The sequence below is a fragment of the Epargyreus clarus genome, unplaced genomic scaffold (genome assembly GCF_041222505.1).
Source record: "Epargyreus clarus isolate Ecla_fem2 unplaced genomic scaffold, WU_Ecla_fem_2.2 ptg000026l, whole genome shotgun sequence".
In the NCBI taxonomy this organism is placed as follows: Eukaryota; Metazoa; Arthropoda; class Insecta; order Lepidoptera; family Hesperiidae; genus Epargyreus; species Epargyreus clarus.
The window spans coordinates 4,342,667-4,363,448 of record NW_027332233.1 but is presented as its reverse complement, the minus strand read 5'-3'; the positions used below and the strand labels follow the sequence as shown (position 1 = coordinate 4,363,448).

The 20,782-nt window shown below is 38.9% G+C and overlaps 2 protein-coding genes across 2 annotated transcripts; one reads left to right on the top strand and one right to left on the bottom strand.

Annotated features, from left to right (window-relative positions):
* Positions 1-12,512: 12,512 nt before the first annotated feature.
* Positions 12,513-14,005, top strand: LOC140752952 (3-oxoacyl-[acyl-carrier-protein] synthase, mitochondrial). The gene has a single exon (XM_073087254.1). It carries the CDS (start codon positions 12,644-12,646, stop codon positions 13,931-13,933), a length of 1,290 nt encoding a protein of 429 aa, XP_072943355.1. The 5' UTR covers positions 12,513-12,643; the 3' UTR covers positions 13,934-14,005.
* Positions 14,006-14,008: 3 nt separating this feature from the next.
* On the bottom strand, positions 14,009-20,602 carry LOC140752951 (gametogenetin-binding protein 2-like). The gene is made up of 8 exons (XM_073087253.1): positions 20,408-20,602; positions 19,950-20,140; positions 19,492-19,635; positions 17,988-18,279; positions 16,821-17,045; positions 16,176-16,457; positions 15,490-15,930; positions 14,009-15,409 (listed from the first exon to the last, which is right to left on the bottom strand). Exons 1-8 carry the CDS (start codon positions 20,495-20,497, stop codon positions 15,215-15,217), a joined length of 1,860 nt encoding a protein of 619 aa, XP_072943354.1. The 5' UTR covers positions 20,498-20,602; the 3' UTR covers positions 14,009-15,214.
* Positions 20,603-20,782: the final 180 nt, after the last annotated feature.

Sequence of the window (20,782 nt, the reverse complement as noted above, 5' to 3'; positions counted from 1 at the left end):
CAACATAAACGCAACAATTAGACGCGAATTTCTGGAAAGCGGACCAGATACATCACAAGCTTGGCAGAAACCATGACCCGGCTTCCGTCCTCCTATCTTACTAGAAGCTCGGTGTACACAGATGCTGTAGCTACGGGCATTGCTCAAGCGTACGATCAAGGACGCTTAACTACTGAGCCTACTCTGGACATGCCAGGCGATTCCGACACTGGAGAGGTGAGCAGTGCGTCTTACAATACCCCGACCAATGAAGAGTCATCTTCAGTTGCTCTTTCCCCCCCTCTCCCCCCCTTCAGTACCTCAGCAGACTAGCACACGGATACAGGCAAGTGCACCTGGCAAACACGGTACTAACCTGGTGCTCCCCTTGAGGGCGGTCAAGACTGTAGCCATGGCCTTCAAAGCTTTCAGAGAGTCTAAGCCTCCCAAGAGTCCGGCCATGATAGCGATTGAGTCGTACGCCACCGGTAGTGACAGGGCAGCCACCCAACCTTACATTAGTGCGACAAGGGGTGTCTTGGCCCGGGATGTGTCATCAATCCAAGAGGTAATAGCTTATACCGCTGCATACAATGTGTCTCATATCGACACAGCCCCTGCTCTGAGGGGTTAATTATATGTCTATCCGTTCTCAAATGATTCTTGGAGCTTCGACTCTTTCGACGGGCGTTTTTTGAGGCGTCAAAAACGTGAAACCAGAGTTATGGATAGATTCTACATTCACCAAACTCCGGCTGCTGAAAGAGTCGCGATACGTATCGCCGCGGTATCACTGCCAGCTTTTGCATCCCACTTAAAGAACCTAGATGCTGGGATGGCTGCACCCGGTGCTAACGGGGTGCCTCTATCCGGGATGGACACAGACTGGACCGCAGTACCCATGAGTTCAGACATGGTAGGCCAACCTTGGCTACTAGAGTACTTGATGATACACACCACTACAGAGATTTGACCGGGAAGGTATCTATACTATCTCATGCGTGTCACGCAACGGCGAACAACGACGCAGACGTCAAGGCCACCAGAATGCCTGCTGCACATCAGGGGGAGTAAGGGGAGAACGGTATTAAACATCTTATCTCTAAACCCCACCTTAACTTCACCTGCTCGCGGTGCTCCCTGCTAGATAACGGACGAGGAAATGGCGACCGAGCAATGGCGGTATAACCATAACCCCTGATGAGGACACTGATCAGAAGAGGCTTCAGCAGCCTTGAGGGCTAAATACCCTCTAAAAAGTTTGGTGCAGAAGGCAACGGGAAACCACTGCACTATTTTTCCCTAGTAGTTAGTTTCATGGAAAAGTCTAATAAAGCCACGGCCCCGAGTTCCCGGCGTCCCTTCAATGGGACAGGGGTGCGAAGAATCCCCGGGCGGAAAACACTTAGAATTGGAACTTGGAATGCGAGAAGTTTGAAGCAAGATGGTAAACTCCACAATGTATTGAAGGAAATGCAACGACTTGAGATAGACATACTGGGTATTAGTGACACCAAATGGCCAGGCCAAGGAAAACATCTAGCAACTGACAATAGTGTTCTTTACTACTCGGGAACCGATCAACATACTGAAAGATATGGCGTGGGAATCATAGTATCAAAAGAGATTTCCCAATTTGTCACGGACTTTGTTCCACTATCAAACCGGGCTATGATGATTACACTGGAAGCTAAACCATTCAACGTCAACGTCATTCAGGTATATGCACCGACCGAGCAGAAACCCGTAAATGAGATCGAGGATTTGTACAGAGATATAGACACCCTTCTTAATACCACAAAGTCACATCATGTAAACATTGTTATGGGTGATATGAATGCTAAGATAGGATCAGTCGCTGTTCCAGGGGTGACGGGGGCGTTTGGTCTTGGAAATAGAAATGACAGAGGCGACATTTTAATTGAATACTGCCAAGAGAAAGAACTTGTCATAGCAAATTCCCTCTTCAAGCTACCTCCACGCAGGTTATACACATGGACCTCCCCAATGCACACAGTGAACCACGTAGTACGAAACCAAATAGACTACGTGATGATTAACAAAAGGTACCGAAACTGTATCAAGAAAGCTCAAACCTACCCAGGAGCCGATATAAGATCCGACCATAATCCTGTAGTTATCACTGTGAAATGCAAGCTGAAAAAGGCACAAAAAAGAAAACCCAGCAAACAACCTGACGTCAGAATGTTGACTGATCCTGAGACGCGAACTAGAGTGTCTATGGACATCAACCAGTGGGCAAGACATCAACTCATTACACCTGCAACTAACCACCAAGAAGTATGGGACTCAATTTTACAACATGGAAACCAGAAGACTGTGTAAGACTAGCGACCCAACTCGGTATTTTGATCTCGACAGAACCATTCGCAAAGAGATAGCTGAAGCACGAAATAGCTATTTCAACAGTAAATGCGAATATATGGAAGAACTTTTTCGCAAGCACGATAATTTTAACGCACATAAACATATTAAAGAAATGACTGGGAAAAAGCTTCAAAATCTTACTACTTTAACCGATGCTGGAGGAAACCCGATTTTAGATATCAGTGCCAAGAAGAAAGCGTGGACAGATTACATCTTCACAATGTTTGCAGATGTTTCTGGAAACACTGTAGGAGCCACCAATGAAAATGGTCCTTCAATTTTAAAGTCGGAAGTGTTACAAGCTTTAAGACAAGCCAAAGCTGGAAAATCACCCGGACCTGATAATGTTCCAGTAGACGTACTGAAACTCTTGGAGGAGGACCAGCTTCATTTTCTGACACAGTTCTTTAATAACATCTACGATAATGGCGATCTTCCCAAGGAATGGCTCAAGTCTACGTTTATAACAATCCCCAAAAAGGAAAATGCTCGTAAATGCGGAGAATATCGTATGATTAGTCTTATGAGCCATGTGCTAAAAGTCTTCTTGAAAATTATACAAAACAGGATCACACCTACCTGTGATGAACAACTGGGAGATAGCCAATTCGGTTTTCGTTCAGGTGTTGGGACTCGAGAAGCCCTTTTTGCCCTTAATGTTCTCGTACAGAAATGCAGAGATATGCAGGTCGATGTACTAATGTGTTTCGTAGACTATGAAAAAGCTTTTGACCGCGTGAAACACCAGCAATTACTGGAGCACTTGGACGACATCGGTCTCGATGGTAAAGATGTAAGAATCATTCGAAATCTGTACGAGAATCAAGTGGCCACTGTTAGGGTAGATAACGAGGATACAGAAGAAATTAAGATTCGCCGTGGCGTTCGACAAGGTTGCATTTTATCTCCACTGCTATTCAACATATATTCAGAGGCTATAATATCGGAAGCACTGGAAGGCCTTGCAGCTGGAGTAAAGATTAATGGAAAAATCATCAACAATCTTCGCTACGCTGATGACACAATTTTGATAGCGTCAACAGAAAAAGATCTGCAAGAAATTGTTGATAGAGTCAAAAAATGCAGTGAGAGAGCTGGACTGTCGATCAATATCAGAAAGACAAAATTAATGGTAGTTTCCAGAAACCCTGACTTAAGTCCAACGATATACGTAGCCGGCAAAAATCTAGAGCGGGTTCGACAGTATAAATACCTCGGAGCTTGGGTAAATGAAATATGGGAATCAGACCAAGAAATTAAGACCCGGATAGAAATGGCCCGAGCTTCATTTATTAACATGAGGAAAGTTTTGTGCTGTCAACGAATTGACATCAAGCTCCGAGTTAGGATCCTCCTATGCTACATCTGGCCTATCGTCGTGTACGGTTGCGAAGCATGGACGCTAAAAGAAGACACTCGAAGACGTCTAGAGGCATTCGAGATGTGGTGTTATCGTCGCATGCTTCGCATCAGTTGGACACAGAAAGTCAGGAACGAGATCATCCTCCAGCGCGTCTACATGACCCGGCAGCTGATACGTACCATCAAAAAGCGCAAGATCGTATACCTCGGCCATGTCCTTAGACACGATAGGTACAATCTGCTGCAACTCATCATGATGGGCAAGGTGGAAGGGAAGAGACGTGCTGGGCGCCGGAAAAAGTCGTGGCTCAGAAACATCAGGGAGTGGACAGGCTCTCTCTCGCTCAGGCTCAGGCTCGCTCACCTCTGTCGAACAACTGTTTCGCCTGGCCATGGATAGAGAGGTTCAAGGAACTAACGGCCAACCTTCAGTACGGACGGCATTTGTGGATTCCTGTGCCAAGATCAGTGTCGCATCATACCAGTTGTATCTATGCCTACAGGAACTTGGTTATGACTTAGACAGGCAAAAAGTTGAAGTGACATTGGCTGATGGTTTAAAAACGCACCGGAACGTGCTGATAGTAAAAGTGCCAATCAACCTTTACAACCGCATAGTACCTACAACATTTATTATATTCCCTGAATTTCGGGAAACACGCACTCCCTTGGGTATTGGATTCATCCAGGATGCTAGGATGGTCCTGAACATCCCACAGATGAACTGGCATTTTGTAGACGACGTTAACATGACATATCAACTGTACGAAGAAAATGAAGCGGAGATCTCTACAGCACATGTCAAGCGTACACCACTATCCAGTTCTTCGCTTCAAAAGGTTATGCATGACATTCAGCCGCCAAAGTTTATCTCTCCATTGTCTTTAACACCGCCAGAGGCCAGAGAATTCATTAGATCAAGTCCCGCATGCGCCATCGAAGAACCTACCCTGCCGAAGTCAAGCGCGTGCGCAGCGGTTGACCTGCAGAGCTTTGGCAGATCAGAAATTAAATTAGAGCCAGCTCTGCCGGAAACGAGTGCTTGCAATAGCATCCCATACAAACTCATACCTGTGAATTCAACAACACCGCCAACCAAGCGCGCGAAAAATTTATTTGATGGTTACTCTCCCAGCTTTCTTGATTTTATATATCGTGATGCCCAAATTAACACTCAAGACACTGAAGTGGAACTATCACCGCATTCGAGGATACTATTTCCCAGTGACGATAGTAATAATGACATCGAAATTTTTACTGTTTCGGTTGACTAGTCTTGCTGAACACTGCATAAACACAAAAGACCATAACCCTAATTCGGTACCTCCCTATCGCTTATCACCTCCTCGACTAAAATTACTGAAACAAGAAATAGTAAAGATGTCGGATGGAAAAGTTATTGAACCATGTAAGTCACCGTGGTCTGCACCCGTCATCATGGTACCCAAAAAGGACGGTTCGGTACGTGTCTGCGTCGATTACCGTGATTGCTATTACGGTACCTGACATATATCCGATCCCTCGTATGGATGACTTGTTACATGCCCCTAAACCAACTCCGTATATGTCAACACTGGACTTGCGTGCAGGTTATTGGCAAGTAAAAGTAAAGGATCAGTACCAAGATAAGACAGCATTTATTACTCCATTCGGAGTCTATAGATTCAAACATATGCCATTCGGACTTCGAAATGCACCGTCGACGTTCCAACATTTAATAGACAGAGTGAGAGTTAGCTTGGAAAGCGTCAAGATGCTAGCTAGATTTGGATGACCTGTTAATATTTTCGAGTTCTTTTGAAGAACATATAGCAGATCTTGACAAGGTTTTGAAAAATTGAAGGCTAATAATCTACATGTAAACTTCAGCAACTGTAAAATTTGCTGTTCAACTATTAAGTATCTGGGTCAAAGTAGAAAAGTGACAGCAATACTTGAATATCCGGCGAACCTCAAGCATTTGACAACATTCCTGCAAACGTGTTCTTGGTACAGGCGTTTCATACCAAACTTTGCAAGGATCAGTGAACCGCTTATCCGCCTTACAAAGAAGAACGCAGTGTGGGATTGGGACGCAAAGGTGGTAGAACACTTTGTGGTTCGACTCCGGCGGCACCACCGCCACACCTATTCTGCCTAATTCTGCCTAATAACATCAGTGTTAAGCGCTTCTGTGTTCCGTTTTAAAGGGTGTGGTAAGGGAGACATACTTTTCCGAGGTATTCCAGCTTAGTCCTCAGGGGTAGCAGCGCATCTGTGGCCGACCTAAGGTAGGTATATCTAATCCTATCTGGGGTTGATCACAGATGTCCATGGGCGGCAGTAGCCACTTACCATCAGGTGCATGCTCGTCTGCTACTCCTATATTATATATAAAAAAAAAGAACAGGATAACTCTTTTCAAGAATTGTAAACGCGACTTACTACTGCTCCTGTACTTCGACAAGCCGATGAGACCAAGCCATACATAATTAAGACAGACGCGAGCAACTATGCACTTGGAGCCGTTTTGGTGCAGGGGGAGCGTGAAGATGAGCATCCCGTCGAGTTTGCTAGTAGACTGTTAAATCCAGCTGAACAAAATTATTCCACAACCGAGAGAAAAGTTTTAGCCGTTGTATGGGCCATCGGGAAATTCAGAGGCTATATAGAGGGACTCCCAGTTACAGTGATTACCGATCACCAAGCTCTAAAATGGTTGATGTCACTGCGATCCCTGACTGGACGATTAGCGAGATGGGTTTTACAAATACAAGCCTACGATATCACTATTAAATACAATCCCGGGAAAACGAATGTGGTCGCAGATACTCTTTCACGGCCAATTTGTAATGATCAATCAGTTTAAGACTGTGGAATTTGCAGCGTAGTCGTAGACATGCCGTAACCACCTGCTTCTGAAATAAGAGCCGAGCAATTAAAGCACGAATACATATTGAGCATCGTAACCGCCTTGGAGGACTCAGGACGAACTGAAAATGCTATGTATTGGAGTAGCAAAGGCTATGTCATGAACAATGGGTTACTCTATCGATACAACCCGACTGACGATTCAGAAGAAGCTTAACTCTTAGTTCCGCAACATGAATGGGCGAATATACTCTCCGCATACCATGATGATCCCTTGGCAGGACATTATGGTGCAGACAAAACATACCAGCGCATTGCAAGAAGATATTGCTGGAAAGGAATGAGGAAATACATTGAAGCATACGTTAAAAACTGTGTCCCATGTCAGCGATATAATAAGCTTTCAAATATTAAACCAGCTGGCCTACTGCAGACGACACCCGTTATCCAGCGATTTCAAACAGTAGCTTTTGATTTATTTGGACCTTTACCACCTACAGCTCGTGGTAATACTTGGGTCTTCATAATAGAAGACATAGCTACTGGCTGGATTGAACTATTTGCAATGGAAACTGCTAGCGCTAAGAACTGTTCGAGGATCTTGATGAATGAAGTCTTTCTCCGTTATGGCATCCCCAGAAGACTCATCAGTGATAATGGACCACAATTTGTGTGTTCTGTAATGCAGCAGCTAACCTATTGTCTGAACATTAAACATATTTTCACGCCCGTATATCATCCTGCCTCAAATCCAGTAGAAAGGAAGAATAGAGATATGAAGACTCAATTAGCAATCCTAGTAGAAGATGATCATCGAACCTGGGATGATAAATTGCCCAGCATACGATTCGCCACGAACACCGTGACTAGTCTCGCTACTGACTACACTCCAGCATATCTTACCTTTGCTCGAGAACTTCGGACACCAGATGACAATACTCACGACGTTCGACAAATCGTAGTCTGAGAACTTCGTGCCGAAAATAACACCAAAACTTTTTCTCTTGTTAATACTCTTAACCGAGCTCGAGAAGTCCGCGGAGCTATGGAAGAGCGCAGAAAGGAAAGAGGAGATAAGAGTCGACGAGAGGACCCAGGTTACAAACCTGGAGATTTAGTACTGGCTTCAGCGCATCCAGTTAGTAATTCAACTCGGGGAATAAGCGCTAAACTTTGTCCTCGACCTGACGGTCCTTATTCAATTTTAAAACGCCATGGTATCTCTTCTTATATTCTTACAGATCCTAATAATCCCAGTGAAGCGGTTGGGGTATACCACACGTCTGCCTTGACGCCTTACCGAGGCGATGCAGTCCCACGGCCTCCACCGGTACGCCCAATAAGGAAGCGAGGCCACCCGCCTAAACCAAGGCCGGCTCCTGCCGCATCGCAACCCACTCGTGGACGTGGGCGTCCCAGGAAAATCCAGAGCAACCAACCTGGCTGTCTTCTCGTCGAGACGCCTTCGTATCCAGAGGGGGAGGATATAGCATCAAGCGCGTCAACATTCACGCAGCCCTAGCGTACGGCTACTCCACGCACACATCGACACCCGCGCGCCCTATATAAGATGGGCCGATGCCCGCAGTAACCAGTCGGTCGCGCGCTTCCATCGCATCCGCAACGGAACGGTGGTTGAGCAGTCTGACGCCTCACTTCCACTAGTGTGTAGAACGTACCGGTCGGTGCATCGCCACGCGAACGCCGTCTGGGCCGGCCTGCCGCTAGTTGTCGTGCGCTACTCGCTACACTACCTTACAATTTGTAACTTTGTTATTTTGTAACTTTGTGGCACGAAATAAGGAACATATTCTTGTGACTAAAAAACTAAAAAATAAAGTAGATAGCATAAGTGCTATATTAAGACAATTAAAAAAAATATTCATATCAGATGAACATTTTACTGAATTAAATTTGAATACTGAAACTTTCAATATTTTAATAGAATCATTTCTAAAAAGAAAGTATTTTTCAAACTAAAATACCCAACTTCATTGCTAAAATTTGCCTTGATTCTGAATTTTTATTCACCTGCTGCGTATAAATATCTAAGGCACGTTTTCCATCCTGCCTTACCCCACCATACACTGTTGAGCAAATGGTATGAAAATAATTCTCTTTCACCAGGATTTTATATGCTAAAAAAGAAATTTAAAATATAATAGATGGTTTGCTTTTTAATAGCAGATGAAATGGCTTTACGACAATGTTTGGCTAAACTTATTTTTGTTTTGGTGATACTTTTGCATCAGTCTCTTCTCTTGAACAACAAATACCAACCAATGCCAGTATTCAAGCCAAACTGAGTGTCAGAATGAATCTCAAGTTGTCAGTGATACTGCCAACGAAAATATTTGTAGACCAACAGAATTTCAGGAAATATTTGAACTTGCCAATAATGATGCTAACCTTGACGATTTAAACGAAACAGTACCTACGCCTGCATTAGTGGGTGCTGTTAGTGAAGCTGGTGTACATCAAAGTATGACAAGTCAAACTTGTCCATGTCCTTTAGTACATCTTAGTGATGTTGTGCAAGTACCGAGTCTAAAGCCTACTCGTACAAAACGCTTAATAAAAAAAAACATTCTATTATTTTCACCAGCACACCGGAAAAAGTAAACCTAGAGGAAAAAGAACAAAAGAAAATAGAAAGAAAGAGAAAGAGCCTGGAACAAGTAAAGACCAAAAGAATACAAAAGAAACTTAAATAATTTTGAATGTGATAAAGAAAATGATGAATATTTCTGCATTTATTGCCAGAAAAAGTATAATGACTCACCCACCCAAGACTGGATTATGTGTTCAAAATGTAAGAATTGGGCACATGAGAATTGCAGCGCTGGTTCTTTTTGAGGCTACATTTGTAAATTCTGCAAATGAAATGTACCTTGTCCGTAAATACCCCATATTGTCCGCAATTAACCCAGAACTGGTCCGTATTTACCCCAAGGGCTAAGGGTAATTACGGACGTATATGTTTTTGTTTTTGATTAAAGTTTTATATATGTTGATTGATCTCGTATAATAACTAATGTTGATTTGATAGGTGAATAGTTATAGTTTAATAATTAATAAAGACAGACTGATTATGATTGATATTTTGAGTTTTATTTGTAATTCCGCTTAAGTGTCCGCAATTCCCGCATCGTCCCCTACCATCGGTGACATAGAGTTGGTGTTATCAATAGCAAATTCAAACGGGCCTTCAGGTTATTCTGTCAATAATATATTAATTTAGCTACCACCCATCTGATAGATTTTCGGATTTGTGCTATTTATCAATGCATTTCATGAAAAAATTTAAAATATGTCAAATGTTCTTGTAATATTGCCAAAATTTTGGCAGAACAAATAATGAGCAACAGAGTCTGGGATGCATTTACAAGTGTCAGCGGTCAACTTTCAGAGTTAGCATCTTTCCTGAAATGAAAATGTCTCATTTCATCGCCATTTACTAGGTATCAAATCAATTTACCCTGTTTTATGGTACCCTTTAAAAGGTCCAAGAGATAAATAATTGTTCCATAATTCATCTCATGCGAACAATACTGAGCTACCGAAATGTATTCCTAAGAAATAGTAAGCAGCTATAGATAGGAACCATACAAACTCAGAGAAAGAAAGAACTGTCTCAAGAGTACATACATGACAGGCACAGGAAACTATGTAACAATATCCTAAAAAACACAACATAAACCATAAATCCATCGCCCTTTAATATTATGATACTTTTTGGAAGAACTTATATGAAAGTTCAAACTTGTGCAGCAAACTGATTTCACATTCCAGTACTTCAGACATTGAAAAAAAACATGTTTAGCAATGTAGATTTCATTGCATTGGAATGAAATGCTGTCAAAGAGATGCACAGATAATACTTTGAAGGAATGATCATCTAATGCAAAACAATCATCTAATCATGAAAACCCATCGGGGTTTTCATGATTAGATGATTGTTTTGCAATCAAAACAATCTCAGGCACCCCTTATACCCCTGACGTCAACACTTATCAAGGACAACTTAATTTTTATCGAAGCAACGGTTTTAAGATGACAAGACATTTTATGATATCAAAATATTTTAATTATGTTACATTAAAATATGTTAACATTATCTATTTTTATTCGAACATATTTTAACGTAAGATGTTCGGGAGGGCTCCATTTTCCATACAGATCTTAGGAGGGTACATCATGTACCCTCCTAAGTTACCCATCATGTACCGTACATGTTAGCCTTCCTGAAAATGGATATATGCATAAAAGAGTCAATCATAGCGATCCTAATTATAAATTTATGGCACCAAAAGGAACACACACCCACTGGAGAGGTTTGATAAATCATTTTCACGTTACTTGCTTAAACGAGGAATGCGATAACCGCAATGCAGCTGAATAATTTTAACTGATCCCAAACTCAAACGTTCAGGTCGCAGCCGCCGGACACTACCCAGAAAGAAGCGAATGAACACGATTACGCGGGGCGCAATCATCTTTAATAATTAAAGAGACCTATTTTTACTTTACAAAGGCGAACACCGCAATAAAATCCTCGCTTATGCACTTTTCACATTACAAATGTCAGAAAAGCCGTGAATCCGAACAATTTGACATAACCATTGAAAATTGGGTATCGGCTCGTTGCGTTGCCTCGTTATGAATAAGTTGCGCCATATTTATTTATTCAGTGTTGCCATCATGATATAAAATTATTATAAAGCAACCGATTTAAAAAAATCTTAATAATAATAAAACATTTTGCACTCTATAGTTACTAAAATAGTTTTACTATTTATAATCTGACTTTCCTTTCCTCTGTGCCCAGGAACGCACTGGTAATACTGATTATGTTACAATAAAATGACATACCTAATATAATATTATCACATTAGCACAGAGGCGGCGTAAGGCATAGGCGACGTGGGCCACCACCCACGGACAATGCGACCCTGAGGGCCTCACGCTTCTAGCGGTCAACGAAAAAAAAATTAGGTCGCCGAAATGACCCCATCACTAAAAACTATGTGACATTTGTAATTTTGTAAAATTCAAATCAACTTTTTAAGTTTTTAGGTCTTACGCCGCCACTGCATTAACACAATATTGATAGAAAGACAGCCGAGTTATTAGACAAGGGGGTTGTACAACATAAGGTTCTAATACCGTTTGTTTTACTACCGGGATTGCAGAACATTTTCAATTTATAGACATATAGTGATTACCTTTCGAACTGTCCAATAAACTTTTCTGTACGCGTGTACGATTTGCGGTAACAGCTGCTTATGCTTCTTGCTTGACTCTTGTTGGCAGCATCATGAGCAATTTTGAAAGTTTCCCATAATTATGTGCAGTTTTTAGTTTTTAAAGTGAAATTTATAAAATTATGACCTGAAATAATAGTGCTTATAATTATTTGTCTTATGTTTATTTAAAATAAATCCACTTAAGTAATTTTGAAAAGCTAGCAACAGTATGATTGCCTGTGGCACCCCTGCAACACGCTTATATTAGTTTACCCTGTATATAATAATACTCTATGTATTAGGTTGTTGGACTGAATGTGAAGTGGCATAAATTCCGAATCTCTAATGAAAATAATATAAAAAATATTCAATTTATTGAAAAATAACATAAGATTTAGTTTTTATGATTGCTATTTTATTGAATTAACTTAAGAGCTACAAACTTTATATTTGCGGAAATTAAAAAATGAAATTGACAACTAACTACTATTTTCGAAAACCCCCACACGCTTGTAAATGTTCAAAGAGTATAGTAACCTATATAGGAAGAAATGTTCGTCGGACTATTTATGGCTATTTATTACTCACCAACACACCATAGAATTTTTACTTTTCATCTATATCAATGCCATAGACTAGCCCTTTGACGTTGACAATGTTAACATGACGAGACGTCAAGAAATGACTGCTGACGCCTGCCAATGTCAAATGTCATTACCAAAGTTCTAGCAGCTAACCTTATTTTTTATTTACTCACATAATGAAAGCTTAAATAATAAATATACTTAATTTGATCTGGGGATCTGATTTTAATTAAGATGAAAAATATATATCAAGTCAGACATTGTGCGAGATTTATCAAAAGAAGAAGAGTTGTTGTGACTGGTCTAGGAGTTGTAACTCCTTTGGGGAGGGGCACAGAAACAGTGTGGCAAAATCTCTTGAGAGGAGATTGCGGTATAGTTCGACTGCAAGGCGATGAGTACTCTAAATTACCTTGTAAAATCGCTGGGCTAATTCCTGCTGAGAACGATAATGTTTTGATAAATGCATTATCCAAATCGAACTTAAAATCTATGGCTCCGGCTACATGCTTGGCACTAGTAGCTACTTCGGAAGCCTTAGCTGATGCTAAATGGTTACCCACATCAGACAAAGAAAAGGAAGCTACCGGGGTTGCATTAGGCATGGGAATGATTGATTTAAAAGATGTATGTGACACAAATAGTGCTTTAAGTTTAGGTTACAATAAAGTAAGCCCGTTTTTTGTACCAAGAATTTTACCAAATATGGCAGCCGGACATATAAGTATCAAGTATGGTTTCAGGGGACCAAATCATTCTGTCTCCACGGCATGTGCAACTGGTGCACACTCTATTGGTGATGCTTTCAGGTTTATTCGAAATGGTGACGCCGATGTAATGGTGTGTGGTGGTGCTGAAGCTTGTATTAGTCCGCTTGCAATAGCTGGGTTTTGTCGCTTACGGGCATTAAGCACATCTTTTAATGATGAACCAACTAAAGCATCTAGACCCTTTGACAAGTTACGGGAGGGTTTTGTTATGGGCGAAGGGGCTGCAGTTCTGGTGCTGGAGGAACATGAACATGCACTTCACAGAAATGCCAAAATGTATGCAGAAATCTTAGGGTATGGGTTATCAGGAGATGCTTCACATATAACATCTCCTAGAGAAGATGGCAGTGGAGCTATTCTATCTATGAGTCGAGCTTTACGTGATGGTAACATACACAAACAAGAAATAACCTACATAAATGCACATGCTACCTCCACTCCTGTGGGAGATGGTATTGAGTCAACTGCGATAAAGAATCTCTTCAAGAGTCACAGTAATAATGTTTTCATTTCATCCACTAAGGGGGCTCATGGCCACTTGTTAGGTGCAGCAGGAAATTTGGAGGCAGTGTTCACTATATTGGGTTGCCATCATGGAGTTATGCCACCTACAATAAATTTAGATGACCCTATTGATGACTGCAATTATGTTGTAAAGGTACCTAGAAAGTGGGAAGTCGAAAAGAGAGTTGCATTAAAAAATTCGTTTGGTTTTGGTGGCACCAATGCAACTTTATGTATCGGTCAAATATAAATGGACTTGATTATATCTATATAATATGTAAATAAGTGTAAACTAAATAAAAAGGTTTTCTATAAATCAAAATGCTTTTGTCATTGCATTATAGTATATTTAAAACTGAGTTACAAATGTTTTGACTCTTTATAACAATGGCTAAACCGCCAGGGTATGTCCCAGTCATGCTGATTCAAGCTTCTTAACAAAGAGCAAAAATTAATCCATTGTGTACCACATAGTATTGATTCACATAAAGCGTTGAAATAAAATAATTTGATCAAAAATGCTACTATATTCCATTACAAAGCTTTCTAATATTTTATATAGTAAATATTTGTTAAATGCTGGTTTTATCCAGTCAATTAATGAATAATATCATAAAACAGTTGGAATCATTCAAACTTGCACTTTATTTATTATATCTTAAGATTATTGGTTGCTTGTAATTATAAAAACCATGTCTACACTATAAGCACCCAAGAACTGTAACAAGTTTAAAAAACAATCTGTATTCAATAATATTTGGATGCAGTATTTCTACAAAACATGATTGTCAATATGAATAATATATCCATGAAATTATCAAAATCTTTACAAAGAATCGCCATGGAACACAGACTAGTATTATATATTTAGAATTTCAAGTCTGATATGAATATATGTGTAGTATAAAATATACTGGGATGCATAAAGTAACATGCATTTTAAATTCTTACGGTCTTTGCACACAGCTATATAATGCAGCAATGCTATTGTGGTACAGTAAAAGTAAAACGCTATATCAATACAAACACTAATCATACAGCTAAGGGACCCACAAACATGTTACTTTTAGGATCAACGATCGACCATTTCAACTGCTTTTCATGCTTGAACGCCGGTCGCAGCTAATTTTATTCTGAACGCTTGATGTCGCAATTGAACGTGATAGACGCTATGCATTGATTCTATCACTAAAACGCACGTTTTCGATGCCACTCCACGACCGCATACAGCAAATCGCCGGAACGTGATGCAACATCAACGTCAATGGAATCGCCAATCCTAAAAGTCGCTAGTCGGCTAGGTCCGTAACACCTGTTCGGCATTTGCGTCGCTATTATAAGTTATGCACAAAGACCCTTATATCGCAACTATCAAACCTCTAGATAAATACTCAGATTACTGATTGCTGTTTATTGGCACTCAAATATTTTTCTACTGATTAAAAGCGGTTATAGGTTTGTGCAACTGTAAAGTAAAACTGCTATTACATTTTATGAAGTGCAGTTTGAATGTTATGGCAGTTTAGAAACATTACACTGTTGCTTTGTCTGGTTTCTGAGGCACCAGAGTTTGGGGAGTGCTCACACATAACTGAGCAAATTTCTGTCTTAAGTTCTGTCTCAGTTCCTGTCTTTTCTCTGTTATATTTCTTCTCGATTTGAACTCCAATACTTCCTCTAAAGGAATATAACTAGTATCTTGCTCTTCATCTGATGTACAAGTATCCTGTTGGAATAATAATAAAATAAATACTCATCATTATATGTATTTTAACAATTAGCGAGCAATACATATGATTTACTCACCAACATTTCCTGTAAAGAGAGTGTGAATCCAGTACATGACATCTTATCATTTTTGGTCAAATCTAAGCAGTCTCCCCTTTCGTGGTTACAGAATCCTTCCGAACAAGCTACCTCTGATCCTTCCGGGGAACTCATAAGGGAAGAGGAACCAGACAGAGTTTCACAACAGCCACCGTTGTTACCGGATGAATATCCACAGTCTTGAGAATGTTCGTTGGGTGAAAGATCGCCATTTTTAACGCGATTTTTGCCCGACTTTTTAGGCGAACGGCCTTTTATTGTAGTGTAGTCTTCTTGGCACGACTGACAGCTGTCTTCGTTAGTCTCTTCGTAGCAATTGTTGTATTCGCGCGGCGACAGTAAATCTGTAGGTGTGTCTCGTTCCTCTAACAAGCATTCTTCACACTGACATTTTTCTTCTGGCTCCTCTGAATCTGCCTCCTACAATGGAAAGAAAACATTTAACAAATAGTTACAATTCAATTATTGCTAAAGATACAATTCAGAATGGTTAATTACTCCAGAATTTCAATATATCGTTCATTATTAAGCACCAAAAGATACGAAACTCATTTGCCTGTATAGAAGCTAGGAAGCTGGATATAATAGAGATCAAAATGTATATATATTTTTTAATTTAAATAATTGTATTGTAATCTTATGAGCGTGTTATACTGTTACCTCACCTTACACTTATTTTCAACAGTTTGCCGTTCCTTCTTCTTGCGACGTTTTAATTTCTTTTGCTCCTTCCTCTGTTGACGCGAGAGTTCCTCTTGAGTGATTTCGTCGTACAACAATTGCAATTTGGATACGCCGCTCTTTAGTTCCACAGCCGTTTCGAATTTCCGATAGAGCGCCTCAACAGCGACGGCTGCGAGGGTTTGGCACGTGCCCTCCTCCTCACGGAGCCGCAGCGAAATGCGTTGGAGCCGCTCGTAAATACATATTCCAAGGCAGATAAGAACCTGATTAATAAAAGTGTTTTAAATATAGAATTAATCAATTACTAACACATTAGATGCAAAAAACAAAATGATTTTACAAACACAATAACAAAATTATTATATTGTGAATTCCTACCTTTCATTACAATGCACAAGGGTGGCCAAGAATTATTCAGATCTTGAGGATACCCTCTTAGCAAGGCAAGTATACTACAGGTACTTTCTAAGTAGGTAACAAAGATATATCAAGACTGGCAAGCATCCTGGATGTTGCGAAACATCGCAAGAGACAAGGAATCAGCTTGTCAGCTCAGGTGGCCTTATTTAATTATACCCAATATATAAATACAAAAAAATATACCTTAATAAATCGTATATATTTACCTCCTCCTGTGCAATTTCCAATGTTTTAGCATGTCTTTCACGATGATTGCCCAACAACTCTGGCTCTGCTCGAGCTATGAGGTGTGCAATATAGTCTGTCTTTGCTTGCAAATGTAAATGTTTATCCATTAAACATCTCCTTATTCCACCATACAGCGCACCTACATACCCTTTTTCCTTTTGTGGTTCCTTTTCTTCCACTAATAATTGATAAGCCCTTAAAACCTGAAATATGGTAATACAATGATAACAACAAAATAATAACAATCTGTATATTTGATAAATTATCTTAATACATACATACCAAAAAGGTTTACAGTTTGAACATTATGTATAAATTGTGTAGTCTAGTCTAGTCTAGGTATTTAACATGATTCAAAATACAACACATAAATGTTTTGTTGTAGTTAAAAGCATACCAAAACAGTCAGGAATATTTATTTATATTTATCAATTGATATCTGTTTAACTTCATATAAAATCAATACATAAACAAAACATTGTGATAATATAATATAGCAAACAACTCTCAGATTTTTGGTTGTATAAAAACTACTTTAACATATACTTAAGATAAGCACATAGGTATGTAGGTTCCAAGTCTTATCAACATGATAGATTACTATTACATAATCGATTTACTCTGTCATTGCAGAAATACTTAAAAAAAGGTTGTATATTTTATATTTTGCTGTTATAGCTATCACAGGAATGTTAGGTATTGGTACTAATATTTACTACTTGATTGAAGAACTTTGTTAAGATGCAACATGATACCACAAAATCCTTGCTTATATTTTCTATTATATGACAATTTTGGTTTTGTCAAACTAGGACACTCCAAAATTTTTAAGACTACAAATTTATCATTGAAAGCAATATGGATATTTAATTCTTATTTGTGTAGGCTTCCACTATGAATATTCTTTTACAAGTCAAAAATATAGTCACTGAAAGCAAAGGGGCCACTTTGTGTGGTAGACTTTTAACCTTTCCAGTGACTTTATAATGTCTTTAAAGTGAATAATAAAATCCTAAAATGTGTGGACCTCAGGAAGGGAAGGATTTAATAAACATCATTACATTTTCACTACTTATTACTTACAACAGGATTATCAACTCTTACTAATTAGAAATATTCACTGACATTAAAAAAATGTTAATTACCTTAGTTTTGCAATCCGCGCAAAATCTATGTTTCCTCAGGTAGTTGTGGAGCGTGTCATGTAGAGTATTAAAATTAACAAGGGTGACGTGTTCACGGGCCGAGGTCCTCATGGCGTCCCACGCCACGCGCCACGCCGCGCGGCCGCCCCATCCCCATGCACTCAAGCCTAAGCCACAAGTGGACCCCGTCGCACCCCAACCTCTCGCGGTGCCTGCTTCTAATGAATGCAGTGTACACCGTTGGGACTTCTTCCACCTAGGCTGGCTTAGAATTAAACATTCAATGCCCGTACTGAAATATTGATTGAAATTGTCAATTTATAGGCTCAACTTATAAAATTATTTTAATATTTATTTACAAAACTAAATATAAATACAACAAGATAGATATGGGGATGAAGATTAATAAGAGTAAAACAGGAGACAGTGTTGATATGTGATAATGAATGGTAGAAAATAACATCATAAGCATACATGAAGAGGGCAGCATAGTCAGCATAAATAATGTTAATAATAACCTGTCTATAATTAGAATAAACTATACTACTTTTTGTATCTTTTCTTCTCAAGCTTGAAAAATATAATATTCAATATAGGGTTATAGAGAGAAGTAATATAGAATATGATATATGCTTAAATTGTTGATGAAATATGCATAACCCTTAAAATGTTTCAATGAATGTGGAATGTTGTGTGCAGACTAAACTATTTATTCAATCATTGTTTTAAAATAAAACCTGAATTCATAACTTAAAATTTATAAGGTATTATTTAATAGAATTTAGGAAGGCAAATTAATTACTTATTATGAAAGAGGAAATATGTAAAAATAACCATAAACTGCTATACCAAACAATATAACTGGTACAAACAAATAGCAATGATGTCAATAAGGGGAAAATACGTTACCAGAACCGACAAGAAAGTTATCTGCTATAGGAGCAAGAGGTCAAATGAAACCTCCGCTCAGACATAAATAAAAACAAGTGATCATAATTATCCCTATCAGTTTGTGAGTATTACAAGTAGTTTAAACGGAAATACATAATGAGCTTATTTCTTAGCCAAGTAGAATCATTCAATCTGATGGTAAGATCCTTCCTAATACCTAATTACACAGCAATAGTTCAAAGGAAGGGAAAAAAAATTAATAGGACACTTTTTACATCAAAATAAGTAAAAAGTATCTGCATACAGATGTCCTTTAGAGCCTCAAAGTATTACTTTTAATATTACCTTTGATGACTTTACCGAAAGAGTGTAGCTCAATTTCTCAAAAGTCTTTGCACCCAAATGATGTTTAGACCCATAGCACTTCAGTATTTATACTACCTCTGCTGACTTTATCCAAAACATTTCTAACACACAAACAAACCTGGGCTACACTGCTTCTAAGATAGAAAGTGGAAAGTGTGAAAGTGGTTGTCAGCTAGAGATAATTCTACGAAACACATTGTATAACTATAACATGTCATAAAAATGGTATAAGGAACAACCGACTTACCTGTGACCATTCAGCAAAGTAGCGAGTGACTGTGGATGTGTTATTTTATCTTCCCTAATAGCCATAATCTCATCTGGTGTCAATATCAATGGATCTAATGTGGGGTGTCCTGATTTACATAACTGATAAAAAAGTCTTTCCACGCTGCAAAGGCAACACAATCAATAGTTTAAGTTTATTGGACTTTGATTATTATTACTGTTTAATTAATGTAATCTTATAAATAGACAAGTTTATGAGAGCAATATTAATTTTACAGAAAAAACTTGGTATTGTTCATTTTCAGACAATCTGAAGTTCCATTAATTGCTTCTTCTCCAAAATGAGATATCTTGCAAAGCGGTGGTAAATTATTGAGATTCAAATGAATTATGTAAAGGATCCACCTTAAAATAAATATTTTAGACTTCGATTTTTGTACTACTACAATTATCTAGGAATTACGTCAATTTTAATACCTTCGTCGACAGCCAACACAAGGAATGTTTTGATTTAGTACATTAAAGATATCTGCGGCGTCTACTCTAAGAGCGGCTTTGAGTTCGTCAGTGGTGAGAATTCTATATTTGCGCATGAACTCCTCGTACTCGCGACCCTTCACTTGCGGGTTGTCGCAGATCAGGCCCATCGTGTTTAGGTCCATTGTCATCTAAAAATGCAATTATAACACAAGATCTAGACAAAGACAAAATATTTTTACAAAATAAGGTCATCTGAGAAACGTCATTGCTTGTGATAAGCACTAACGTATTATTCCAGTTCCGTGTATATAATTATAGCTCAGTACTATCTTTAGATGCTGCCTCCCGTACCCGTAACTATCATCAAATTGTAATAAACCTCAGCACATGACTAATTTTCTATCTCCGAATAATAATCTACGTTTGTGGTAATGTCAAATCTCAAACCAACTTACTGTAAGGTTTTCGTAAATAGTTAACGGTAATTGCCGTCTCTTAATCGCAGGTTCTTTTTTGCTGTTGTATATATCAACTAATTTCGCCATTTTTATGATTTAATCACATAAAATCGCCGACAAAATATACAAATATTACAAAATGACGGGTAATGACGGCCAAGTTTTTACACGTCGTGATGGACATAGATAAAAAATATTTGTACGCAGCAGCCGCAGAACTGCAGAGTCGTATACTAAAAAAGTCAAAGTTTAAAAACTTGTCACCATTATATTTTAATAATCTTTTGTATCAAACTAAAGAACTATTAAAGTTAAAAACACGTTTAATATTGTAATAATTTATGAATGGTAGCAAATTTAAAGAATACGTTT